This window comes from Geotrypetes seraphini, chromosome 5, assembly GCF_902459505.1.
Source record: "Geotrypetes seraphini chromosome 5, aGeoSer1.1, whole genome shotgun sequence".
Lineage (NCBI taxonomy): Eukaryota > Metazoa > Chordata > Amphibia > Gymnophiona > Dermophiidae > Geotrypetes > Geotrypetes seraphini.
In genome coordinates, this window is record NC_047088.1 from 211,732,041 (window position 1) to 211,755,525 (window position 23,485).

Sequence of the window (23,485 nt, forward strand, 5' to 3'; positions counted from 1 at the left end):
CTGTGACATCCTGGTTTGAACGTCAAACATAGAAACATGATGGCAGATAAAGAGGGAACGAGAAAGAATGAAAAATAAAGATAAAAAAGAACGAGGGAACGAGAAAGAAGGAAAAAGAAAGATAAAAAAGAATTCTTTTCAAAAGGGTTAATGTCATTGCAGAAAAAGTGGATGAAGTGTATGGAGCTATCAGGGGACTATATTGAACGCCCCTCATATAGCCAGTCTGCTGATGTCTTTTCACATTACATGGCAAGGTCTCTTGCTGTCTAATGTGTTTCAAAGCATTGCCTGTTTCCAAATGTTTTTTTCTTTTACTTTTTGTGGAGATCTAAAATCCCTCTTCTTTTTCCAGGCTTGGGACTAGCTTATCAGAAACAGAAAAAGAGCCAAAATTCACTTATTTCAATAGTGTGGTCCAAGAAGAATTTTTTGTTGTTGTTGTTCACAACATTTTTTATTGGTTTTATGGTTATGAAAACAGTGATACAACAAAGGCTTCTGGAAGAAGCGCAAAACAAAAAAAATAACACTTGTCAGGTATATAAAATTACAGAGAGAGATTAGTTATACATATAAAAAGTTGAAGGTAGTGGGGAGTACAGCAAATCTGAGTATATAAGGTATGAGGATTGAGTAAAGTTTTCGGTTAAGAAAAATAACATCTATAGGGAAGAATAATATGAATTAAGAGAGGTATACCCTTGGAAGAAGGTGCTTTACACAGTCCAGGAAGAATTTTAAATTAGATCTGGTAAAGTAGCATCAGTCATGAATAGATTAGATAAGATATGGAACAATAAAAAGCTAATAACTTTGTTTAATAGTATTGTGATACATGTCAAAAGGTAAGACAAGGTTAAAATTGAAGTGATAAAAGAGACAAATAAACAGCTATCAGTTAGTAAGATACTAAAGCAACAGTGATTTATAAGGGTTGGGCACCTACAAAGAATGGATGTGCAGTACACACTAAGGCAAGCCATGACCTGGAAACTAGGAGGAAAAAGAGGGTTCAGGAAGGCCTAGTGTCATAAGTTGAAAAGAACTTTACTAAGCTAGATATCAATTGGTCAGAAGCAGTTGATGAATCACAGAAAATTCTGGAAGATGTGATTGGCTGCCTTATGCACCGATTAGCTCAAGAAGATATAATAATATTAAATTATTAATAATAATAACTCCTAGAAATATGATTCAAATGTAAATTATGCAATGGAGTGGTATTGTAGCTCAGTTCCCAAAAGAGTGAGATCTGCTAAAGTTAGAGGAATGGTCTAATGCCTGGCAAGTAAATTTCAATGCAAAGAAATGCAGAGTAATGCATTTGGGGATTAATAATCGGAAGGAACCGTGTGTGCTGGGAGGAGAGAAGTTGATATGCACGGACGGGGAGAGGGACCTTGGGGTGATAGTGTCCGAAGATCTAAAGGCAAAAAAACAGTGTGACAAGGCAGTGGCTGCTGCCAGAAGGATGCTGGGCTGTATAAAGAGAGGCATAGCCAGTAGAAGGAAGAAGGTGTTGATGCCCCTGTACAGGTCATTGATAAGGCCCCACTTGGAATATTGTGTTCAGTTTTGGAGACTGTATCTGACGAAGGACGTAAGAAGACTTGAAGCGGTCCAGAGGAGGGCGACGAAAATGATATGAGGCTTGCGCCAAAAGACATATGAGGAGAAACTGGAAGCCCTGAATATGTATACCCTAGAGCAGTGGTTCCCAACCCTGTCCTGGAGGACCACCAGGCCAATCGGGTTTTTGGGATAGCCCTAATGAATATGCATGGGGCAGATTTGCATGCCTGTCACCTCCATTATATGCAAATCTCTCTCATGCATATTCATTAGGGCTATCCCAAAAACCCGATTGGCCTGGTGGTCCTCCAGGACAGAGTTGGGAATCACTGCCCTACAGAAAAGGAGAGACAGGGGAGATATGATTCAGACGTTCAAATAATTGAAGGGTATTAATGTAGAACATAATCTTTTCTAGAGAAAGGAAAATGGTAAAACCAGAGGACATTAATTTGAGGTTGAGGGATGATAGATTCAAAGCAATGTTAGGAAATTCTACTTTACGGAGAGGATGGTGAATGCCTGGAATGCGCTCCTGAGAGAGGTGGTGGAGAATAAAACTGTGACTGAATTCAAAGAAGCGTGGGATGAACACAGAGGATCTAGAATCAGAAAATAATATTAAAAATTGAACTAAGGCCAGTACTGGGCAGACTTGCACGGTCTGTGTCTGTATATGGCCATTTGGTGGAGGATGGGCTGGGGAGGGCTTCAATGGCTGGGAGGATGTAGATGGGCTGGAGTAGGTTTTAACGGAGATTTCGGCAGTAGGAACCCAAGTACAGTACCGGGTAGAGCTTTGGATTCTTGCCCAGAAAAAGCTAAGAAGAAAAAATTTAAAAAATTTAAATTGAATCAGGTTGGGCAGACTGATTGGACCATTTGGGTCTTTATCTTCTATGTTACTATGTAATATAGTCCCCCATAGAATATCTACATCAATGAGGGTGAAGTAAAAGCTGAAATACCAAGTATCTACCTACTTAAGCGCTTTGTCTTGAAATATTGGATGACGACAGTACCATACAGGCCCATAAAGTTGCTGCAGAAGTTGCTGAATCAGCTGGTGTCCTTTGAAGAAGAGATCCTTTGGGGGTACCTCCCAACTGGGGAGAGTGTGGCGCAGTGGTTAGAGCTACAGCCTTAGCACCCTGAGGTTGTGGGTTCAAACCCACACTGCTCCTTGTGACCTTGGGCAAATAACTTAGGGCTCCTTTTACTAAGGTGCGCTAGCGTTTTTAGCACACGCAGGAAATTATCACGCGCTATGCTTCTAGAACTAATGCCAGCTCAATGCTAGCGTTAAGGTCTAGCACGCGTGGCAATGTAGTGCATGCTAATCCGCGCGTTAAAGCTCTAACGCAGCTTAGTAAAAGGAGTCCTTAATCTCCCCCTTTGCCCCTGGTACATTAGATAGATTGTGAGCTCACCAGGACAGACAGGGAAAAATGCTTGCGTACTGGAATAAATTCATGTAAATCCATTCTGAGCTTCCCTGGGAGGATAGAAAAATTGAATAAAAAAAAAATAAATGGACCGGTATCAGGAGAATTCACCAAATTAAATTTAGTAGTAAAACCTTTAATTACTCTGGCCATACTGTTGGATGCCTTTGCTAAGTTGGACTCCTCTTGTACAGAAATTATCATCTTAGATTCAGAATTTAATGGAAAACTTTCAGGAGTTAGAGTAAACGATGCCATTAACTCTAATTTTGAAATGGAGTTTTATTAATGTAGATGCCTACACTTTAGGCACCACTTATAGAATTTTCCCCCAAATGTTGAAATTATCCTAGAGATGTAAATTTTATCTTAAAGTTAATGAGTCTAGAAGAGAGATTTCCAAGTGGAAGTGAAAAGTTGGAGGAAAGTGTTTGCGTTGCTCCTTTATGGGATGACTCACTCAGCCGCAAACAGCAGATTCCAGACTTCAGTTCCAACCTTAATATGAGAAGCCTTCATTGGTTTCTGTTGCTCAATTAACATTTGGATTTCAGATTTAATTACTTGCTTTTCCAAATCTGAGTTCAAGTCAAGTGGTATTCAAATATGGTAGGCATTTCTTCAATCAGATTAACTCTGTATTAGATAGAAGTACAGAGAATGTACCTTACTGTCCGTTACTGTAATTTCAAAAAATGCAAAATACATGGGGTCACTTACTGAGGTCATTTGGAAGAGCTTTTTCCTTTAATGAAAGGAGACCCCATTGCTATAAAATTTGGTTTAAAACCAAGTAAGGGGGGGAAGCCCTTCACAACTGATAATTTCTCACACTTGAAAGGGTCTTATTATCTGATCATATGGTGGTGGAAGGAGAGGAGTATCTTTTAAAACAAGACAAACTAGAAATGTTTAACAAGAAAGAAAATTGAAGTCCTTTGTTCTGAAAAGGGTGTGATTAGGAAAATGAATCTTCTGGATGCATTAAATTACAACCTAGAAACAATACAAAGAGCCATTACTTTCACTGTGTCTCAGTGCTACTGCCTTCCTCTCATTTCACATACATCCATTTCCCTGCTATGTACAAATCTGTTTCATTTCAGGCCTGAAATCCACGAGGAAAAATATAAACCAGTGGTTCTCAAAATTATATTGGAGACATTCCTCATCAGCCTGGTTTTTCGAAATAGCCAAACCATAACATGCATGAGTTAGAAAGGAATTCACATAAGGGTGCTAAGTACATTAACCTTTTCCTATCGTAATAAATTATACGTTACGCTGGTTCCAATCGTAATTATTTTAGCAAAGTTTTGTATTATTCACCGTTATCATTTACGGCTATTGTAAACATAATGTAAATAAGTCATAAGTGTGTAAATTCAAATATTTTGTGTTCCTGGCTCTTTATTAGTCCATACAGACTGTTTATCCACGATGGCAACGACATTTTTGGAATGTCCCGTCATCCGGGACACACGATAGGAAAAAGGTTAAAATGCATTTAAACAGAGATTTTTTGGCCAAAAAATGGGGGTCTTGGTTTATATTTGAGTCCACCAGATAGCCAGAGCTTTTGCAATTCCATTACAATGACAGGTGCTGCTTTCCTGCACCCCCCTTTCCCCCGCTGACCAGAGCTGCTCTCCTGCACACACACCCTATGACTGATGCTCGCTGTATGTGCCCCTCCCCCATGAGTGGCACTACTCTGTACGCTACCCTGCAATCGCTGCATTCTCCTTAGCAGCTCCAGCTAATGTTCTGGTAGAATTCCAAAGAACAGATCCAGCCCTTTTTGCTTATGCAGATGATATTTTTCAGTTTTGTCCAATTACAGATTCTTTTGATGATACAGTACTTTACAATATATAAAGATGATTATTGAAGATTTGCGTGTGTGGACTAGGGTGCTCTGGTTTGGCGATTATAATTCATTGCCAAGTACTGAATTGGTGTTGACTAAAGGTAAAAAACTTAGCATTGAAAGAACATCAAATGTATTAGGTGTTATTTTGGAATCAGGATGAACTTTTGTTGATCAAATTAATTCCTTAGTTAAGAAATTTTTCTTTTTTTTTTTTTTTTTCCAATTCTTTATTCATTTTTCATCTTACACCAAGTGAACAATATTACATCCTTTAATTCCTATACATCATTTGAAAATTATTTTATATTATTATTTCAATACATATTTTATATCCCTCCCAAACCCACCCTCTCTACAAATAATGCAAATCAAACGTATCATACATGTAATGTGTTCAAAATAATAATAAAACAATAATGAATCAATATATCCCCCTTCCCTATTATTCTAAATATACTTTAGTGTATAAAGGTGCCTACTCATTACAATATGTTGTCAATGGTCCCCAAATGTTTTTGAAATTGTTATAATTTCCTTTTTGAATGGCAATTGTCCTTTCCATTTTGTATATATGGCATAATGAGTTCCACCAGAAGGTGTAATTAAGTCTGGTATAATCTTTCCAATTTCTAGTAATATGCTGAATGGCAATTCCTGTCATTATTAATAAAAGTTTATTATTAGAAGAAATTTGACTTTTTTTTTTCTCATGGACGTTCCAAATAGAATTGTATCGTATGATAGAGCTACATGATTTTCTAATAAGCCATTAATTTGGGACCAAATTGATTTCCAAAAGGCCATAATACAGGGACAAAAATGTTTTTTAGGTTGAAGTAATTAAGAATAATAAGATGTGTTTTAAGTCAGACTAGTTTCAGGATTGCTGTGCAGGCAGTTTTACTTCCATATTTAGATTATTGCAACTCTCTTGTTGTGGTGTGACAAAGGAGGAATATTAAAGATTGCAATTGCTTCAATATATAGCAGCCAGGTTGATTTTTCAGTTAAATCAATTTGAGAGGGCCAGTCCATTTTTAAGAGCATTACATTGGTTACCATTAAAAAAGAGAATTATTTTTAAGACCGCTTAAATGGTCCATAAGGCTATATGTGGAGAAAACTCCTATGGGCTTGTCTTTGACAATAATGTTTCTAGCTTTTTATTATTCAAGATCTGCACAGTTATTTTAAATTGTCCTATCCCCTTTGTGAACATGTTTGACCCCCCAAAATTATACGAATCAACCTTTGAATTTCAAGGTCCTACAGTCTGGAATAGTTTGCTGTTAGGTTTGCATCAACTTGATTCTTATTACTATTTTAGGAAAATGAAGACATATTTGTTTTCTCTACATGTTATTTTTAATTGTTTTGATTGTAGAAATTTTGTTTTTAAACCGCATTGAATGTTTGTTGAAATTTTGAGGCATATAAGAAACTGTACGGTATGGTATAGTATGAGTTATTCTAAATGTGAAGCTATTAGCGTCAAAGATTGTACCTTAGTCCTAGAACTATTTGACAAAGTATATAACCATTCCCTATTTTCCATTCCACCCTACTCATGATTTTATAGACCTCTGTCATGTCTCATCTCAACCACTGTTCTTGACCTTAAGGCTGAAGTGCCTTAAGGAAACTATTTCATTCATCATTTTGGCTATCCTCTGTATCCTTTCCAGTTTTGCCATACCCTTCTTGAAATGAGATGACTAAAACTGCATTATGAATTGATACAGAGGCAATATGATATTATTCATTTTTTGTTTTCTGTTCCTTTCCTAATGTCTAGCATTCTCATTGCTTTTTTGGTTGCTATGATACAACAAGCTGAGGAGGTCAGTACATTTGTCCAGTATTACCCTAAGATCCTTTACTTGGGTGGTGACCAGTGTTCCCGCTAAGCTGCGCTGGCCTGCGCTCGCGCACAAAATATTACATCGCAGCGCAAAGTTTCTCTTCACAGCGCACACACGCGTCGCAAAGGTAAGGGGAGGTAAGGTAAGGGGACGCATTGGGGGGATTGCACTTCCCCACAATTGCCATGCTTCGGTTCCTCTTCTTCCTTCCTTCCTCCCCCCCCCCCCCGTGGGACCCTGCGGCACCATCAACTCTTACTCCCTCTAATGTCGGCCCTGCAGCTCCAGACTTCCTCGCACCTTCTCCCCTCCCCCTTTGGATCGCTATTATTTTAAATGTTATAGCCGCGGAGCTGTATCCATCAGTGGAGATGTCTAACCTCGGCCTGCCCCGGAACTCTTACTGCAACAGTGACTTCCTGTTCCTGCCTAGACGGGCGTCTGCTGCAGTAAGAGTTCCGGGGCAGGCCGAGGTTAGACATCTCCACTGATGGATACAGCTCCGCGGCTATAACATTTAAAATAATAGCGATCCAAAGGGGGAGGGGAGAAGGTGCGAGGAAGTCTGGAGCTGCAGGGCCGACATTAGAGGGAGTAAGAGTTGATGGTGCCGCAGGGTCCCGCGGGGGGGGGGGGAGGAAGGAAGGAAGAAGAGGAACCGAAGCATGGCAATTGTGGGGAAGTGCAGAGCTGCAGGGAAGAGTGTTGCGGTACCCAGCTGGAGGGAGAAGGAAGATGAGGGAGGGAATTAAAGGAGATGCCAGGGCTTGGAGCGTAGGAGGAAGGTATGCCAGTATAAGGGAAAAGGAAGGGGGAGATGTGAGAGCATGGAGGGGGAGCGAAAGATGGAAGAAAAGGAAAGGAGAGAGATGCCAGAGAATCAGGGAAGGGGAGATACCAGACTATGAGGAGAGGTGTGGGAGAGGGAAGGCGAGGAGAGAGATGCCAGACCAATGGGGTGAAAGGAGAGATGGAAGGGGGAGGCATACAGTTTCTGGAAGGGGCATAGAAGGAGAGAAGATGCCATATAGGGGAAGAGAGACGGCAGACAGTGGATGGAAGGAAGAGAGTTACAAGAAGATGAGGAAAGGAGAAACCACAGAAGACAAAGGTAGAAAAAAATTTCTATTTATTTATTGCTTTAGGAGACATGTGTCACTGTTTCTGTGAAGCATTGTATGCAGAGTCCAGCTTCTTGCTGGTTCAATTTAACCTTTGTCTATGTATTTTTATTTTATCCCCCCTTTTACAAAACTGTGAAGCGTTTTTAGCACCAGCCTTGGTGGTAGCAGCTCTGATGCTCAGAATTTTATGAGCATCAGAGCTGTTACCTCCGTAGCTAAAATCCACACTACAGTTTTGTAAAAGAGGGAGGGGTTAGTTTGTGATTACATATTCCTTACTAGGCGAAGGTGTTTTCTGTGTTCTGTGTGTTCGAAAGACATGGTTTTCTGTTAGGATTGACGGTGTAGGATTGATCTGTGCTGGTCTGGCTTGTTTAGTTTTACAATGGGTGTATTGATGTACTGCTCACTGCAATATGTAAGATGCTGCCTTTTCCTAGGTACTCATGTGTGACGTGTGGTTTGTTACTAAAAATCATGTTTTTCTTACAGATGGGGGGGGGGTGCCAAAAAATGATGGGCCCCGGATGTTACATATGCTAGGTACGCCACTGTATGTAAAGATACCAGAAAGCTGGCGTAGCAAAAACTTCTAAGTTTTGAGTATTTAACCCTCCCACAATCTCACGGGCACTCGTTTCAAGTTTATTGAGATTTTGATTTAAACGCAATATCAAATATTTTCAATGCGTATAACAAAAATAAATTTGGGGAAATAAATAAAACCATTTGAACCAGTGTTCCCGCTAAGCTGCGCTGGCGTGCGCTGGCGCACAAAATATTACATCGCAGCGCACACGTTTCTCGTCACAGCGCACGATCGGAAGAGGCGTACGGCAGATGGCAGGGCGGCGAGAGGAGAATCGGGCGAGTTGGCTCATAACTTGCTGGCGCCCGATATTTTTGGCTCACGGTGAAAAAAGTTTGCTCACAACACCCGCCCGCTTAGAGGGAACACTGGTGGTGACACCTAATACAGAACCCAGCGTTATGTACCTATACATAGGGATTATTTGTCCCTGTGTGCATCACTTTGCGCTCACCCACATTAAATTTCAGCTGCCATGTAGATGCCTTGTATCCCAGTCTCATAAGATTATCATGCAGCTCCTCGTAATGTAATAATGATTCAAGGGGGAATTCATCAAGTTCAGCTTTTACCACACCGCAATTCCCTGTGGAATTCAGCAATCTGTGGGATCCTGATATCCCAAAGTTGCTGAATTCTATGGTAAAAAAAAAGCTCAGTATTATGAGGGAAGGAGTAGCAGTTTGAGAATCTCTGAGGAAGCCATATTTTGGTGAACCAAGGCTTTGTTGGAGAGATTTGGAGCTCCCGTGTTGCTATTGGAAGGTTTTTTGCTGCTGCATTCTCAGCGACTCTAGCGACAATGAAGAGAGCAGCACGGTGCAGCTATAGCGTTTCACACCACATGTCAGAGCTAAGTGCAATTTTCCTTCTAAATCAAATTTAGATTTTTGGGTGCACAGCAGTGGGGCATTATCCCTGTCTGATTGTGACTTTTATGGGTGTGAGTTTTTTTATGCCAATGAGAATAGAAACAACAGCTTAAAATCATTTATGGTTGCCATGTGAATAGTTTAACTTGAGGCTTTTTCTCCACTCTTTATGACAAATGGGGATCTTCAGGGTAGAAACCCACTGCTGGTGAGTAACATTTTGGAAAATTGTTTGAACCTAATGTATTGAATTTGTGAAAAAATTAATGCTACCTCACAAGCAGCATTATTCTAGGTGCCCAGGAGCACTGAGCTACAAAACCGTGGCCTGATGTTTCTGAGCCTGATGTGCATGTAACTAGAGAATGACACGGTGAAAAAATTGGTCCCCGTCACCGTCCCGTCCCTGTCTCACCATCCTCTGCACCGCCCCGTCACCGCCATTCCCTTCACCGCCCCGTCACCGCCACTGCCACCCCATTCACCGCCCCGTCACCGCCACTGCAACCCCATTCACCGCCCCGTCACCGTCACCGCTGCATACATAAAAGCCTCAAACGGGTACGATTTTATATACTTTTCTTTATTTACGTATAAAGGAAACATTCTTTAAAACTTTAAAACTCTTCCTCTAGTTCAGCAGCCAAAGCTCTAATTTATAAAATGACAATTGTATAGAATATTGTTTCTTTTTATACTTGAATAAAATAAGTTCAGTATAAAACTATTTGAGGCTTGTTGAAATGGGATGAGATGGTTTGTGGGGATGGGATGGGGATAGGGCCCGAGCTCACGGAGACAGAGCTCACAGGGATGGGGACCAAGTTCGCGGACAAATATTTTCCCCGTGTCACTCTCTAGTTTACAGCTCAATCAAGGCTGGCTCTGATGGGCTGCAAGTCTCCCCTCCCCCCAGCGATCACGGCAGGAGGGCACCCAACCCCTCCTGTAGACCCCCCCCAACGGCCCTCCCGACAATCGCAGCAGAAGGGTACCCAACCCCTCCTGCCAGTCCTCCCAATGGCCTCCCCTAAGATCGCCGGCAGGAGGGTACCCAACCCCTCCTGCTGGACCCCCCCCCCAACGAACCCTCCCACCCCGGAACCCCCTTAGTCTTACTTTCCAAGTTGGACCGGACGGCTCCTCACATGTATAGCCAGCAGGCTTGCCTCCGTCCATATGAGGCGGGCCCGCCCCTACCCTGCCCAACCCACAGGATCCTAGGGCCTGATTGGTCTAGGCACCTAAAGCCACTCCCGCTATAGGAGGGGCCTTAGGTGCTTGGGCCAATCAGGCCCTAGGATCCTGTGGATTAGGCAGGGGAGGGGAGGGGCGGGCCCGCCTCATTTGGACGGAGGCAGGCCTGCTGGCCAGACGAGCGAGGAGCTGTCCGGTCCAACTTGGAAAGTAAGACTAAGGGTGGTGTTTCGGGATGGCGGGGTTTGTTGGGGGAGGGTCCGGCAGGAGGGGTTGGGCACCCTCCTATTGGCGATATAGGGGGCCGTTGGGGGGGCCGGCAGGAGGGGTGGGGCACCCTCCTACCAGTGATCATAGGGGGGCTGTTGGGGAGCTGGCAGGAGGGGTTGGATATCCTCCTGCTGCGATCGTCGGGGGGGCTGTTGGGGTAGGCAGGAGGGGATGGGTACCCTCCTGCCGCGATCGTTGGGGAGGGCTGGTTCTGTCGGCATGAAGGGCTGAGGGCGATCGTCGGGGGGGCGGGTTCTATTGGCAGGAAGGGTTGATCTGACAAATGAGGAGCACGGTGAAACACAGGTAAATAGCGGTTCCTAGAAGGGGGGACATTGGCCTGCGGGGACAAATCTATTCACCGTTTTTGCGGGCGGTGAAAGGATTTGTCCCCGCGTCTGCGGCGATTTGCTAATGAGGTCACCATAACCCGCAGCCAAACCGCAGCCACGCAGCGGTTCGCTGCGGGGATCGCTCCCCGTGTCATTCTCTACATGTAACGCCACCTCTCCATTCAGTTTCCCCCCTCCAGATACCGTCCTCCCTCTCTATCCCCCAAGGTGGCATTCCCTCTTCCAATTCCCCACTCCCAGCTGCATCCTCCCCGAGTCCACACACAATTCACCCACCCACAGCTTTTTTTTATACCCAAGTTCTCCCTTCCCCACAGAGAAGTTCTCAGGGACCTTACTTGGTAATCCAGTTGGTTGCTGGGCAGGAGCAATCCTAATTAGCAGCACCACATCCAAAATGATGACTCCTAGTGGTAGTTGCATGAGATTACCACTAGAGGTACCATTTGTGGTCAGCAATGGACTCGACAAGTGACTGGACATCACTTTTGCATGAAGAGCCACCTGGACCATCAATAATGTCAAGGTAGCCCTTTGAGGTGTCACGAGCTAGCTTTGAAATGAAAGTGGGGGAGGGGGGCTTGACTTTGTGGATGGGGATTGAGCTGGGGAACCTTAAGCTGGAGGGTTCCGCTTTACTATCCCAGGAGCATCAAGATGCGGCTTTGCGGCCTGATGTTCCTAGGCAGTAAACTAACCCTAGCAAAAAACTAGGTTTATTCTATGCTGATTTTGGGGCCTTGTCATCACTCAAGGTGTATCATTTGCATGTTTTTGCATCTCATTACCACTTAAACTGCAGTGACTTAAGTATTATTGAGTATTGTTCATTATCTGTGTGCCTAAACAAAGGAGACCAGTTTGGGTTCCCTTTGCCCTTTGTCCAGTAATTTTACTCTTGGTCACTAACACAGAAAATGGAATCTGTAAATACTATAAAAATATGATTAATAAATGCAAATGAACTGAAAATAGGGGCAAACCCACTTATTGTATATACAATTAATTCTTCTTAGAGGAGCAATTTTGTTCTTACAGGTGCAAAAGCTTTGTAACAGAAATTAGTAGAAGCTGGATCTGTTGCACATGGCCCATGGTGTAAAACACACACACACACACTGTAGTCAAAGCCACCTTCAACTCACTTTCCAGTTCGTTCCAGCTCCGGCCCACTGTGTCCTCCATGCTCTGCCAGCTCACCATGTGCTGCTGTTCCATTTGGTACTCCTGGTGTTTTGCGCTTTTCCTGCATTAAAAGAAAAACATACAGTTCAATTGCTGAAGGGTTAGAAGGAAAGGTTTGCCTTTTTGCAGATGATACCAAGATTTGTAACCGAGTAGACATCAAGGAGGGAGTAGAAAACATGAAAAAAGATCGGCAAAAGGTGGAGGAATAGTCTAATATCTGGCAATTAAAATTCAATGCAAAGAAATGCAGAGTAATGCATTTGAGGATTAGTAATCGGAAGGAGCTGTATGTACTGGAAGGTGAGAGGCTGATATGCACGGATGGGGAGAGGGACCTTGGGGTAATAGTGTCTGAAGATCTAAAGGCAAAGAAACAGTGCGACAAGGCTGTTGCCAGAAGGATGCTAGGCTTTATAAAGAGAGGCGTAACCAGTAGAAGAAAAAGATGTTGATGCCCCTGTACAGGCCGTTGGTGAGGCCCCACTTGGAGTGTTATGTTCAGTTTTGGAGACCGTATCTGGCAAAGGACATAAGAAGACTTGAAGCAGTCCAGAGAGCGAAGAAAATTGTAGGAGGTTTGCGCCAGAAGAAGTATGAGGAGAGAATGGAAACCCTGAATATGTATACCCTAGAGAATAGGAGCAACAGAGGAGATACGATTCAGACATAAGAACATAAGAAGTTGCCTCCGCTGAGGCAGACCAGAGGTCCATCTCGCCCAGCGGTCCGCTCCCGCGGCGGCCCATCAGACCCATTGCCTGAGCAGTGGTCCCTGACTAGCTCTATAACCTATCTCTACTCCTATTCCTATAACTTACCTCTACTCCTATCCCTATAATCTACCTCTACACCTATCTATATCCCTCAATCCCTTTGTCCTCTAGGAACCTATCTAAACCTTCTTTGAAGCCCTGTAATGTGCTCCTGTCTACCACAGCCTCTGGAAGCACATTCCATGTATCCACCACCCTCTGGGTGAAAAAGAACTTCCTAGCGTTTGTTCTAAACCTGTCCCCTTTCAATTTCTCCGAGTGCCCCCTTGAACTTGTGGTTCCCCTTAATTTGAAAAATCTGTCCCTGTCTACTTTCTCTATGCCTTTCAGGATCTTGAAGGTTTCTATCATGTCTCCCCTAAGTCTCCGCTTCTCCAGGGAGAACAGTCCTAACTGTTTCAATCTGTCAGTATATGAGAGATTTTCCATACCCTTTATCAGCATATTTGCTCTTCTCTGGCTTCCTTCAAGTACTGCCATGTCCTTCTTGAGGTACGGCGACCAGTACTGGACACAGTATTCCAGATGCGGCCACACCATTGCACGATACAGTGGCAGAATGACTTCCTTCGTCCTGGTCGTGATACCCTTCTTAAAGATACCCAACATTTTGTTTGCTTTCCTTGAGGCTGTGGCGCACTGCGCCGACACCTTCAGTGTTGTGTCTACCATCACTCCCAGGTCTCTTTCAAGGTTACTTACCCCTAGTAGTGATCCCCCCATTTTGTAAGTGAACATCGGGTTCTTTTTCCCCACATGCATGACCTTGCATTTCCCTATGTTGAAGCTCATTTGCCACTTTTTGGCCCACTCTTCCAGTGTCGTTAGATCCTTTTGGAGATCTTCGCAGTCTTCCATGGTTTTAACCCTGCTGTATAGTTTGGTATCGTCCGCAAATTTAATGACCTCACATTTTGTTCCCACCTCTAGGTCATTTATGTAGATATTGAACAGGAGCGGTCCCAGCACTGATCCCTGCGGAACTCTGCTCGTGACCCATTTCCAGTCTGAGTAATGTCCCTTTATTCCAACCCTCTGATTCCTGTCCGCCAGCCAGTTTTTGATCCATCAGTGGAACTCCCCTTGCACCCTGTGGTTCCATATCTTCTTAAGCAGTCTTTCGTGTGGTACCTTGTCGAAGGCTTTTTGGAAGTCAAGGTAAATGTCTATAGATTCCCCTTTATCCACCTGGCTGTTTACCCCCTCAAAGAAGTACAATAAATTTGTAAGGCATGACCTACCCTTGCAGAAGCCATGCTGACTCGACTCTAGCTGTCCATTGTTTTCAATGTGTTCACAAATGCTGTCCTTAACCAGCGCTTCCATTATCTTTCCCGGGACCGAGGTCAAGCTCACCGGCCTGTAGTTTCCTAGGTCACCCCTTGAATCCTTCTTGAAGATGGGCGTGACATTTGCTATTTTCCAGTCCTCCAGGATCTCTCCAGTTTTTAAGGATAGGTTGCATATTTGTCGAAATGGCTCTGCTATTTCGTTCCTTAGTTCCTTGAAAGTTATTAAAGTAGAACAAGGAAAATGGTAAAACCAGAGGGCATAATTTGAGGTTGAGGGGCAGTAGACTCAAGAGTAATGTAAGGAAATTCTTTTTCATGGAGAAGGTGGTTGATACCTGGAATGCGCTCCTGAGGGAGGTGGTGGAGAGGACAATGGTGACAAAGTTCAAAAAAGCATGGGATGAACACAGAGGATTTTGAATCAGAAAAAAATGGTATATATAGAAGAACTAAGGCCAATACTGGGCAGACTTGCACGGTCTGTGTCTGTATATGGCTGTTGGGTTGAGGATGGGCTGCGGAGGGTTTCGACAGCTGGGATGATTTAGATGGGCTGGAGTGAGCTTTGACAGAGACTTCAATTGATGGAACCTAAGCACAGTACCGGGCAGAAGTTTTGGTTCTGGCCCAGAAATAGCTAAGAAGAAAAAAAAAATTAAATTAAATCAGCAATTTAAAGAGAGGGTAAGGTTGGGCAGACTGGATGAACTAGTCGGGTCTTTATCTACTAAGTTACTATGTTACAAAGTCTGCCTTGCAACCAGTAGCATAGACAGACAGCTGATTTAGCGTAGGTCTAAGACCAAACTGAGAGAGGTGATGCATATTTTAGGAGATAAAGTACATGTCTGTTTAGTAATATAGTAGATGAGGGGAACATTTTAGTCATTATCTCATATATGTGATCATATATGATGTCAATGGCCTCTTATAAAATACTGACTAGCATATAAGTACAAAATAGGATTTTTGAGGGTGGGCATGTGCACGGACAGAGCACACAAGCATGCATAGAAATTATAATTTATATATGACCTTGCAAATATAGGTGAGGACATTTACACCAGTTCTAGATTTGGTATAAATCTCCATACCTGTAAAATAGGTGTATGTTAGACCAGTGCTTCTGAAGCCTCTCCTGGTGGCACCTTTAGCCAGTTGGGCTTTCAGGATCATCATAAGGAATATGTATAAGGTAAATTTGCATAAAGCCAATATCCAATATATGTTACTCTATCTTGTGCATTCAATGGAAGTAAAACCCAGATGCCTCAGTCTGTCCTGCTTACTTCCATTACTTTCAGTGGAAGTAAAATCCGGACGTAGTGACGTAGTGGAGACACACACTGTGTAGGAGAAGGCAATGGCAAACCACTGCTGTACTCTGCTGTTAAACATCACAGGATAGATTCCTCATGTGCATGTTGCCATGAGTTGGTGGCTTACTCGGTGGCATGATCCATCCATCTGGTTCCTGAACTTTGCCAGACAGCTACTGAATACTGGTGGTGACAGGCTAGGTTACACAACATAGGCGGTCATCAATCAATCCTCCAACCTGGATATTCAACAGAAGATAGTCGGCTGTCTTCCACTGAATATTAGCAGATAGCCAGCTATGTGTTATTTGGCTGGCCAGGAGCCATTCCTGGTCAGCCAAATAATGCTGAATATCAGCCTCCGAGTCTTTCTAGAAAACCTCTCTCAGTGGGGTTATTCACTAGTACTGAGCATTGACATTTTTCTATTCCCTGCCAAATTTGACCAAGGTCCTCGAGTGTTAATGAAAAAGCCCAAGCCCTGCATACATTGAACACACATATAGAGGGTGCCCCCTACAAGAAAGGCAGTGTATTTAGCCAATTTGCACAAATCTACAACATGTGTTAGTCAGCATATAACAGCCAAGCCCTAGGAAGTGTGAGAGTTGTGGGCTATAGAGGCTGAGTCAGCCAGACAATAAAGGGAGAACCAAAAAAATATGTTAAGTCCTGCTTAGTGATTTAAATACACCAGATTTAGGATTCCAAATGTGCAGCATCTTTGCACTGTACAGGAGGAAATAGTTTTGATTTTGTTTCTCTAGTGTTGCATTATATGGAGAAGTTGGCAATTTGGAGTTTCCAGTTCAGTTTTTGTCTGTAGACTGTTATCTATAATTTGTGGTCACTTACTGTTTTATTAGGTAAGACCAGTGGCATGGTAAAAGGGGGGAGGGGGCAGTGTGTCCCGGGCGCCATCTTGGTGAGAGCGCAGGTACCTGTCCCCCTCATACTGCCACACGTGCATGATGCTTCCTTCCCTTGTACCTCTGTAATGTTCATGCCATACCCCCAAGCTGCTCTCGTGCCAGCGTCAGCTCTTCCTTTGATGTCACTTCCTGGACCTGCACCTAGGAAGTGACATCAAAGTTAGAGCTGATGCTGGGCAACAGCAGCTTGGGAGCGCTGCTCACGCTGTGAACTTTACAGAGGTATGTGGGAAGGGAAGTGACATGCACGCGTGGCAGGAGGGGGCGGGGAAGGAGTGAGTGGAGGTGGTGGGGGTAGAGAAGAGGGTGGGGGAGGGGCACCACTGCCCCGTGCGCCTCTCACCCTTGCTACGCCACTGGGTAAGACTATCCATGTTCTGCATATGTCAGTAAAGTGAGACATTTCTGTATGGGGATTTGTATCAAGCCAGCTTGTTCTATTTTCCCAACAAGTGATAATTTCTGTAGACAGATATAATATTTGCAGTGCTGTCTCTTCACGGGCCCTGTGGCTGGGCGCACAGATGTAGGTAATGTTGTGATGGATCTCTTAGTGGTCACTCCACCTCCATTAAGGATGGCCCTGCATGCGAGTAATGGCAACTTTTTATCTGGAAAAAAAAAGCACTTGTGTACACTGAAAAGTTGTGGGTTATTTTGTTCCATTGTTAAGCTTTAAATTGAAATATCCTTAATTTAGCTGTCACTTTCATAAAAATGTCTCAGGCTGATACCTGTCACAAACATGTCAATCAAAGGACAGGATTAGTTTTCTTAAGCTGATGATTCAGTCAAATTGCTTGAAAAAGAAAAACACGTGTTTTAACATAACATAACATTCTGCTTATATACCGATAGACCGTGAAGCTCTATGCAGTTTACAAAAGAGAAAGTTGTTACAATTGAATAGAATAACTTAGTTTCCTATATACTTGGAGGGGCATAATCAAAAAAAACGTCTAAGTCCTTTTTTGGCCTAAGGCCTTAAACGTGAAAGCAGAAGCAGGGAAAGTGTCCATAACCAAAACAAACGTCCATGTTTTGATTATGGCCTGCCTCTAACTTCAGCTGTTTAAACGCCCAGCTAACCACTACGTCTACAAGTACACCCCCACGCCGTCTACACTTATACCCCATAATGAACCAAAAAAAACGCCCAACACAAGGGCTTTTAGGCGAAAGAAGAGCCAGTCCTTCGCCTAAAAGCTGGATTCTTTAATCGGTGTCTGTCAAAAACAACACCGGTTACAGAATCCCCCCGACCCCCCCCACACACACACACACAACATCGGGGCAGGAGGGAACCCAAGCCCCCTTGCCCCTGGTACCCGCGGCACCCCCCGACAACATTGGGGCAAGAGGGAGCCCAAGCCCTCTTGCCCCGGCGACATCCCCCCGCCGAGTACGAGCTGGCCAGGAGGGAGCCCAAGCTCTCCTGGCCCCAGCGGCCCCCTACCCCCCACTACAATAAGGGCAGGAGGGATCCCAGGCCCTCCTGCCATCGGCACAACTCCCCCCCCTCAACGACTGCCCCCCGAACCCTTGATCGGCCCCCCCACCGACCCGCGATCCCCTTGGCCGACCCCATGACACTCCCACCCCCACCCCCCTTCCCCGTACCTGAAATCATTGGCTGGACAGACGGGTGCCAAGCCCGCCTGTCCGGCAGGCCAGCCGGTTCCAGAATGGGGCTGGATTGGCCCAGGCAGCTGAAACCCTGCCTACAGGTGGGCATGCTTATGTGGGCATGCTTATGCTTATGTGGGCATGGGCTATATTCAATGCTGGCATCCATAAAGCTAAGCACCCAGATAGGACAGTCTTTTGTGTAGTCCTATCTATAGCCCAGTTTAAATTGTACTTGCCTGAGATGGGACATTTTTGGGAGGCTCTATTCGAATTGATGGATCCCATTCCCCAGGTGGCAGAACAGTGACCTGGTCGAGGAATTCATCTATTCCAGAAACCAAATCATTCCGATCCTTAGCTTTATATGCAACATCATGGAATACCTGTGTGAAAAAATAAAAGTTATGTGCCTCTGATTCAAATATATTTCAAAATACAGTTAAATTTAGGAATTTATGATTTTTGTTTCTTCCTATCTCTTTTGTAGAAAAAGATAAAAAGTACCTCATGCAACTAAAGGTGCTATTTTTATAAATTTTATAGAAGAAAATTACATATACAATCATATTATCTTGGAGACATCAATTGTTCTTCATTTCATTCTTTATATGATTTTTTTTATTATTAAAAAAATATCAATCAAGCCATAATACTTATACTGGGTTTTACTAAGCCACAGTAGATATTTCTACCGTGGCCTGGCAAGGTAACTGCTCCGATGCTCACATAATTCTTATGAGCGTTGGAGCAATTACCTCGACTAACTGTGGTAGAAACCTCAACAGTGGCTGAAAAAAAAAGGATCCAATGGAAGAAGACAGCAGAATGTGCCTGGTCTTCAAAACTCATTTTAATAGCAACCAACAGTACAGTACATAGATAAACCTGTCAAACAATCATAAAAACATCTGGCAAGTCATGGACTCGACACGCAATGTGTTTCGGCTAAAGCGTCTGCATCAGGAGTCCCTGATAATATGAAACCAAATATGAAAACCAATTTTGTAAGGAAAATAATGTAGAAGGAACAAGTAGTGCAGTGATCCTTCTAGACGAATGGCAGCAAGGAGTTGACTCAATAAAATTGGCAAAGGAGGCATGACAGAGAAAATATTTGACAATATATAACAGGTCTCCGAAAAAGAAAAGAAGAAAAATTAAATGAACTCCACAAAAAAAGTGGGGGGGGGGAGAAGCTGACATATATCTACCAAAGAAAAGACAATAAATCTTCAAACAAAGAGGGGGGTCAAGAAAATGAATATCACTTCCTCAAAATATTCCTATATTTATCTACCCATTCCCAGTAACAGGCACTATAACATTCATGCCTGCTGGCCTTTGAGCTATTAATAAAACAGATCAATATTCAAAGTGATTTAACTGGCCAGAAATAGCTCCTGGCCAATTAGCCCCTACTTTTACAAAGCCATGTGGTGGCTGCCGTGCAGCAAAAGCCCCAAAGTCCTTTAAATCTCTATAGGTTTCGGAGCAATTACCGCAGTGGCCCACATTAATTGGCTTCATAAAAGAGCCACTAAATTGCATGTTTGAAGCACATTACTCATTTTCAGCAGAATTTAACCAGTTAATGCCACTGAAAATGTTCAAATAGCACCTGCTATTTTAGGATTGTTCCAAGGGTAAAGTCGGCACTTTTGCCCCTTCAGTTGCTTGTTTATACATGAATAAGTTCGAACAAGAATGGGTTTTTTGTTCCCCTTTTGAAGAAAAATTACATACATGGGTCAGGTACATTGACGATATATTTGTCCTTTGGACAGGTACAGTTGAGGAATTTTCAATATTTGCGAATTGGCTGAATACTTGTGATTTAACCATTCAGTTAATTCACAATGTCTCCTTTCATTCTATTTCTATTTTGGATATGTTGGTGACCCAGTCTACCAATGGTTTTATAACCAATGTGTTAAAAAAAGAATACAAATCGCAATACTTTTCTCCATAATAAAAATTGCCATCTGAACATCTTCGTAAAAATCTACCTTTTTCTCAATTTTTGAGACTTAGAAGGATCTGCAGTAATGAGGAGGATTTCAAGAATTCAAGAGTATTGATCAATGATTTAACTATTTGTGGTTACAAGAAACATGATTTGAACATGATTTGAAAAAGAGTTTTTGTCGTGCCAAGTACAATCATCGAGAACACTTGTTGAAAGATAGAGAGACAATAGAGAACAAGGACAATACTGAAATTACAAGTTTTGTTATGAAATATTCAAATGCTAGCACTACTTTGAATGGTGTCATTAAGAGGAATTGGAAGATAATGCAGACCCATGCAATATTTACTGACAAAACAATAAGAACTGCATTCAGTAGAGGACGCAACTTGAAAGAAATTTTAAGCCCCTCTGATACCACCCTGGAGGAGAAGACCAAGGGTATTTTTGGTCACTTTAGATGTGGATCATGCAAATGCTGTGAAATTACATTACAATCAAAAACGTTTACTAATCCCTCTGATGGTACAACATTAGATTTGAAACATTTGAGCAACTGTAATACAAGTTATGCAATTTTTTGTCCTTGCTCCAGAATATATAAAGGAAAGACCAAGAGAAGCCTCAAGATTCGTATCAATGAACACAGATCTAATCTTATGTGTAAAAGAATGCAGGCACCACTTGTACAACATTGCTGTGAGAAACAGCATGCTTTCTCTGAACTCAAGTGTATTATCCTAGACATAGAGAAGGCTAATCACAGAGGGGGTGATAGAGATAAAGATCTCACACAACGGGAACAATGCTGGATTCACAAATTAAATGCTTTAGAACCAGTGGGACTTAACAACTACCGTATATAGAATGGAAGATCTTTTTCTGATTGCAGCCTTTCAATATTTTTTGATTTTGTCAAATTGGATGATTTGGTTACTTTCTTCGCCAAGAACTAATGCCAGCTCAATGCACGGCAATGCTTAGTAAAAGGAGCTAGCTAGGATTTGTATCAAGCCAGCTTGTTCTATTTTCCCAACAAGTGATATTTTCTGTAGACAGATATAATATTTGCAGTGCTGTCTCTTCACGGGCAGCTTAGTAAAAGGAGCCCAAAGTATCCTGGCTTTTTGTATGTTGATTTTAAGGAAATTGTGGGCCCAGGTGCTCAGGCTTTCAACAACAGCTTTTTATGAGGTACAGTGTGTCTTCCAGAGAGCCTTTGGCAGCGCAGAGTATGAAAATGTCATCTGCTTACTTGGAAGTCTTGCCCGTCAAACATCTAGACCACCAGGATGTCTAACTTTATTCATCATTTTTGACAACAAAAATATCCAAGTTAGAAATGTCCAGATCAGCACCATTTAGATAGGGGTCACCATTCTAATGGGCTGGCCACACAGACATGCCAACAGAGAAGTGGGACACCTTAGAGGGCACTGATGTGGACTTCACATAAAGGGTGCCAGCTATACATTTCACCATAAGTATAACCCTTATAATTTATGTTGCGACCTCCAAAACTCGCCCCCAAATCTAATGTACACACCTGTCTACCACCCAATATCCCTTATGGCTGCAGGTAGCACCTATATGGAAGTATAGTAAGATTTTGGTGGGCTCGTACTTAACACCATAAATGTATTGGTTAAAGAGGCTTATGGGCCTGGGTCCGCCTCTCTATGGTTCAGTACCCCCATCCACTAGGTTATTTAAGATACCGGTGTGATGCTCTACTACAGGGGTGTCCAACCCAAGGCCTGGCAAGGTGTTTCGTGTGGCCTGTCTTGAAATTAGTGCTGCCCGATTCAAATCGATTCACTGATTCACTTTGGTGAATCAATTCTTTTTCTTAAAAAATCAGACTCACCAATTCAGTGAATCCTGAGTCACCTCTACTAAAGCAGCAGCTGTGGTGAACAGGCTGCTCCTGGCCTGCCTGTTAGGGCCATCCCTCTGCCGCGTCACTGATGATGTGGCAGAGAGAAGCCCTGGTGGGCAGGTCTCACGGGGGGGGGGGAAGGGGGAGAGGGGTTAGTTGGAAAGTGCTGCACAGCTGAATAGGAGGGAGGAAGGAATAGAATTCCCTTTTCACCTGCTGAATCTCACCGTGCTAGCCATGTCAGAATTGAATCTCATCATCCTTTCACCTCTTCCCCTGTGCCATCAACTTTTCTTCCTCACCTCCCCTGTACTCCAAGATTTGCTTATTCATGTTGCGGTATCGACAGCAATTCCCACACGCTGCCCGGAAGTCTCTCTGTGGCAGAGGGGAGACTTCTGAATTAGCGGCAGGTAGCATGTGAGAGTCACTGCTGATATTGTGACCCGAAGAAGCAAACCTTGGAGTACAGGGGAGGAGAGAAAGAAAAGTTGGTGGCACAGGCTTTATCCTATCTCAAGAAGACACTGAACGCCATTGGTAGATGACTACACCAAAGTGTATGTGTTTAGCTATTAGTAAAGTATGTTAAATTTTTGTTATTAAATAAAGTGCAGATATTGAAGGTTCATTTAATAAAATACTGCGGGGAGAGAGAAATCCAAGATTGTCATTCATATTTGAACAAGACCTCAATTCAATTATGAGACTATTCTTCATAAAATCAGGATCACTTTTTTTGCGGCCAACGTATTTAGTTGTATCATGATGTAACTAAAGTAACACAGGAAAGGCAGAAATTAGTCCTAGTAATGCGAGAAAAGACAAGGAGGTTGGATGCTACCTTTATGTTAGCCTATCCCTGCAAATGCATTGTTAAATATAAGGGTTTAATCCCAGATCATCAAAGATCCTTTTTGGACCTTAAGGAGTTAACTAGTGGGGGGGGGTGTGTGAAAACTCCCAAAAGTAAAAGAGTGGGGGAGTTCAGATGTATAAAGCCTTTTTTCTTTAATGTTTTCTTAAAACATAACTCTCTTTAATCTTTATCTTTTCCTCTCCCTTGAAAATTGTGGTCTAAGGAAGAGTTTATGTTATTTTCCTTTCATTTTATTTCCTGATTGAAATCTATGTTGGAATACGACTCTGTATTTCTTTAGTAAGTAGTTTTTTTTTACTTGTAATTATTTGATAAATCAATAAAAATAAAATAAAGCTAGAATTTTTTCATAAAATATATTTTTATCAATATATCATTGTTGAGTATGAAAACATAAAAGTTATAGCTAGAATACCAGGAAATTAGCTCCATTAAGCAAAAATAGTAGCAAATTTTAAGAAAAATAG

At 42.7% G+C, this 23,485-nt stretch overlaps 1 protein-coding gene across 3 annotated transcripts in view; it reads right to left on the bottom strand.

Annotated features, from left to right (window-relative positions):
* The window catches only part of SLC4A10 (solute carrier family 4 member 10), a 337,291-nt gene that overhangs the window by 122,826 nt on the left and 190,980 nt on the right, over positions 1-23,485 (bottom strand). For all 3 annotated transcript variants that reach the window (XM_033945953.1, XM_033945952.1, XM_033945954.1), the window contains exons 10-11: positions 18,530-18,676; positions 12,306-12,406 (exon numbers count right to left, since the gene is read on the bottom strand). In XM_033945953.1, coding sequence (XP_033801844.1) covers positions 12,306-12,406; positions 18,530-18,676 — 248 coding nt within the window. The remainder of the gene's footprint in view (positions 1-12,305; positions 12,407-18,529; positions 18,677-23,485) is intronic.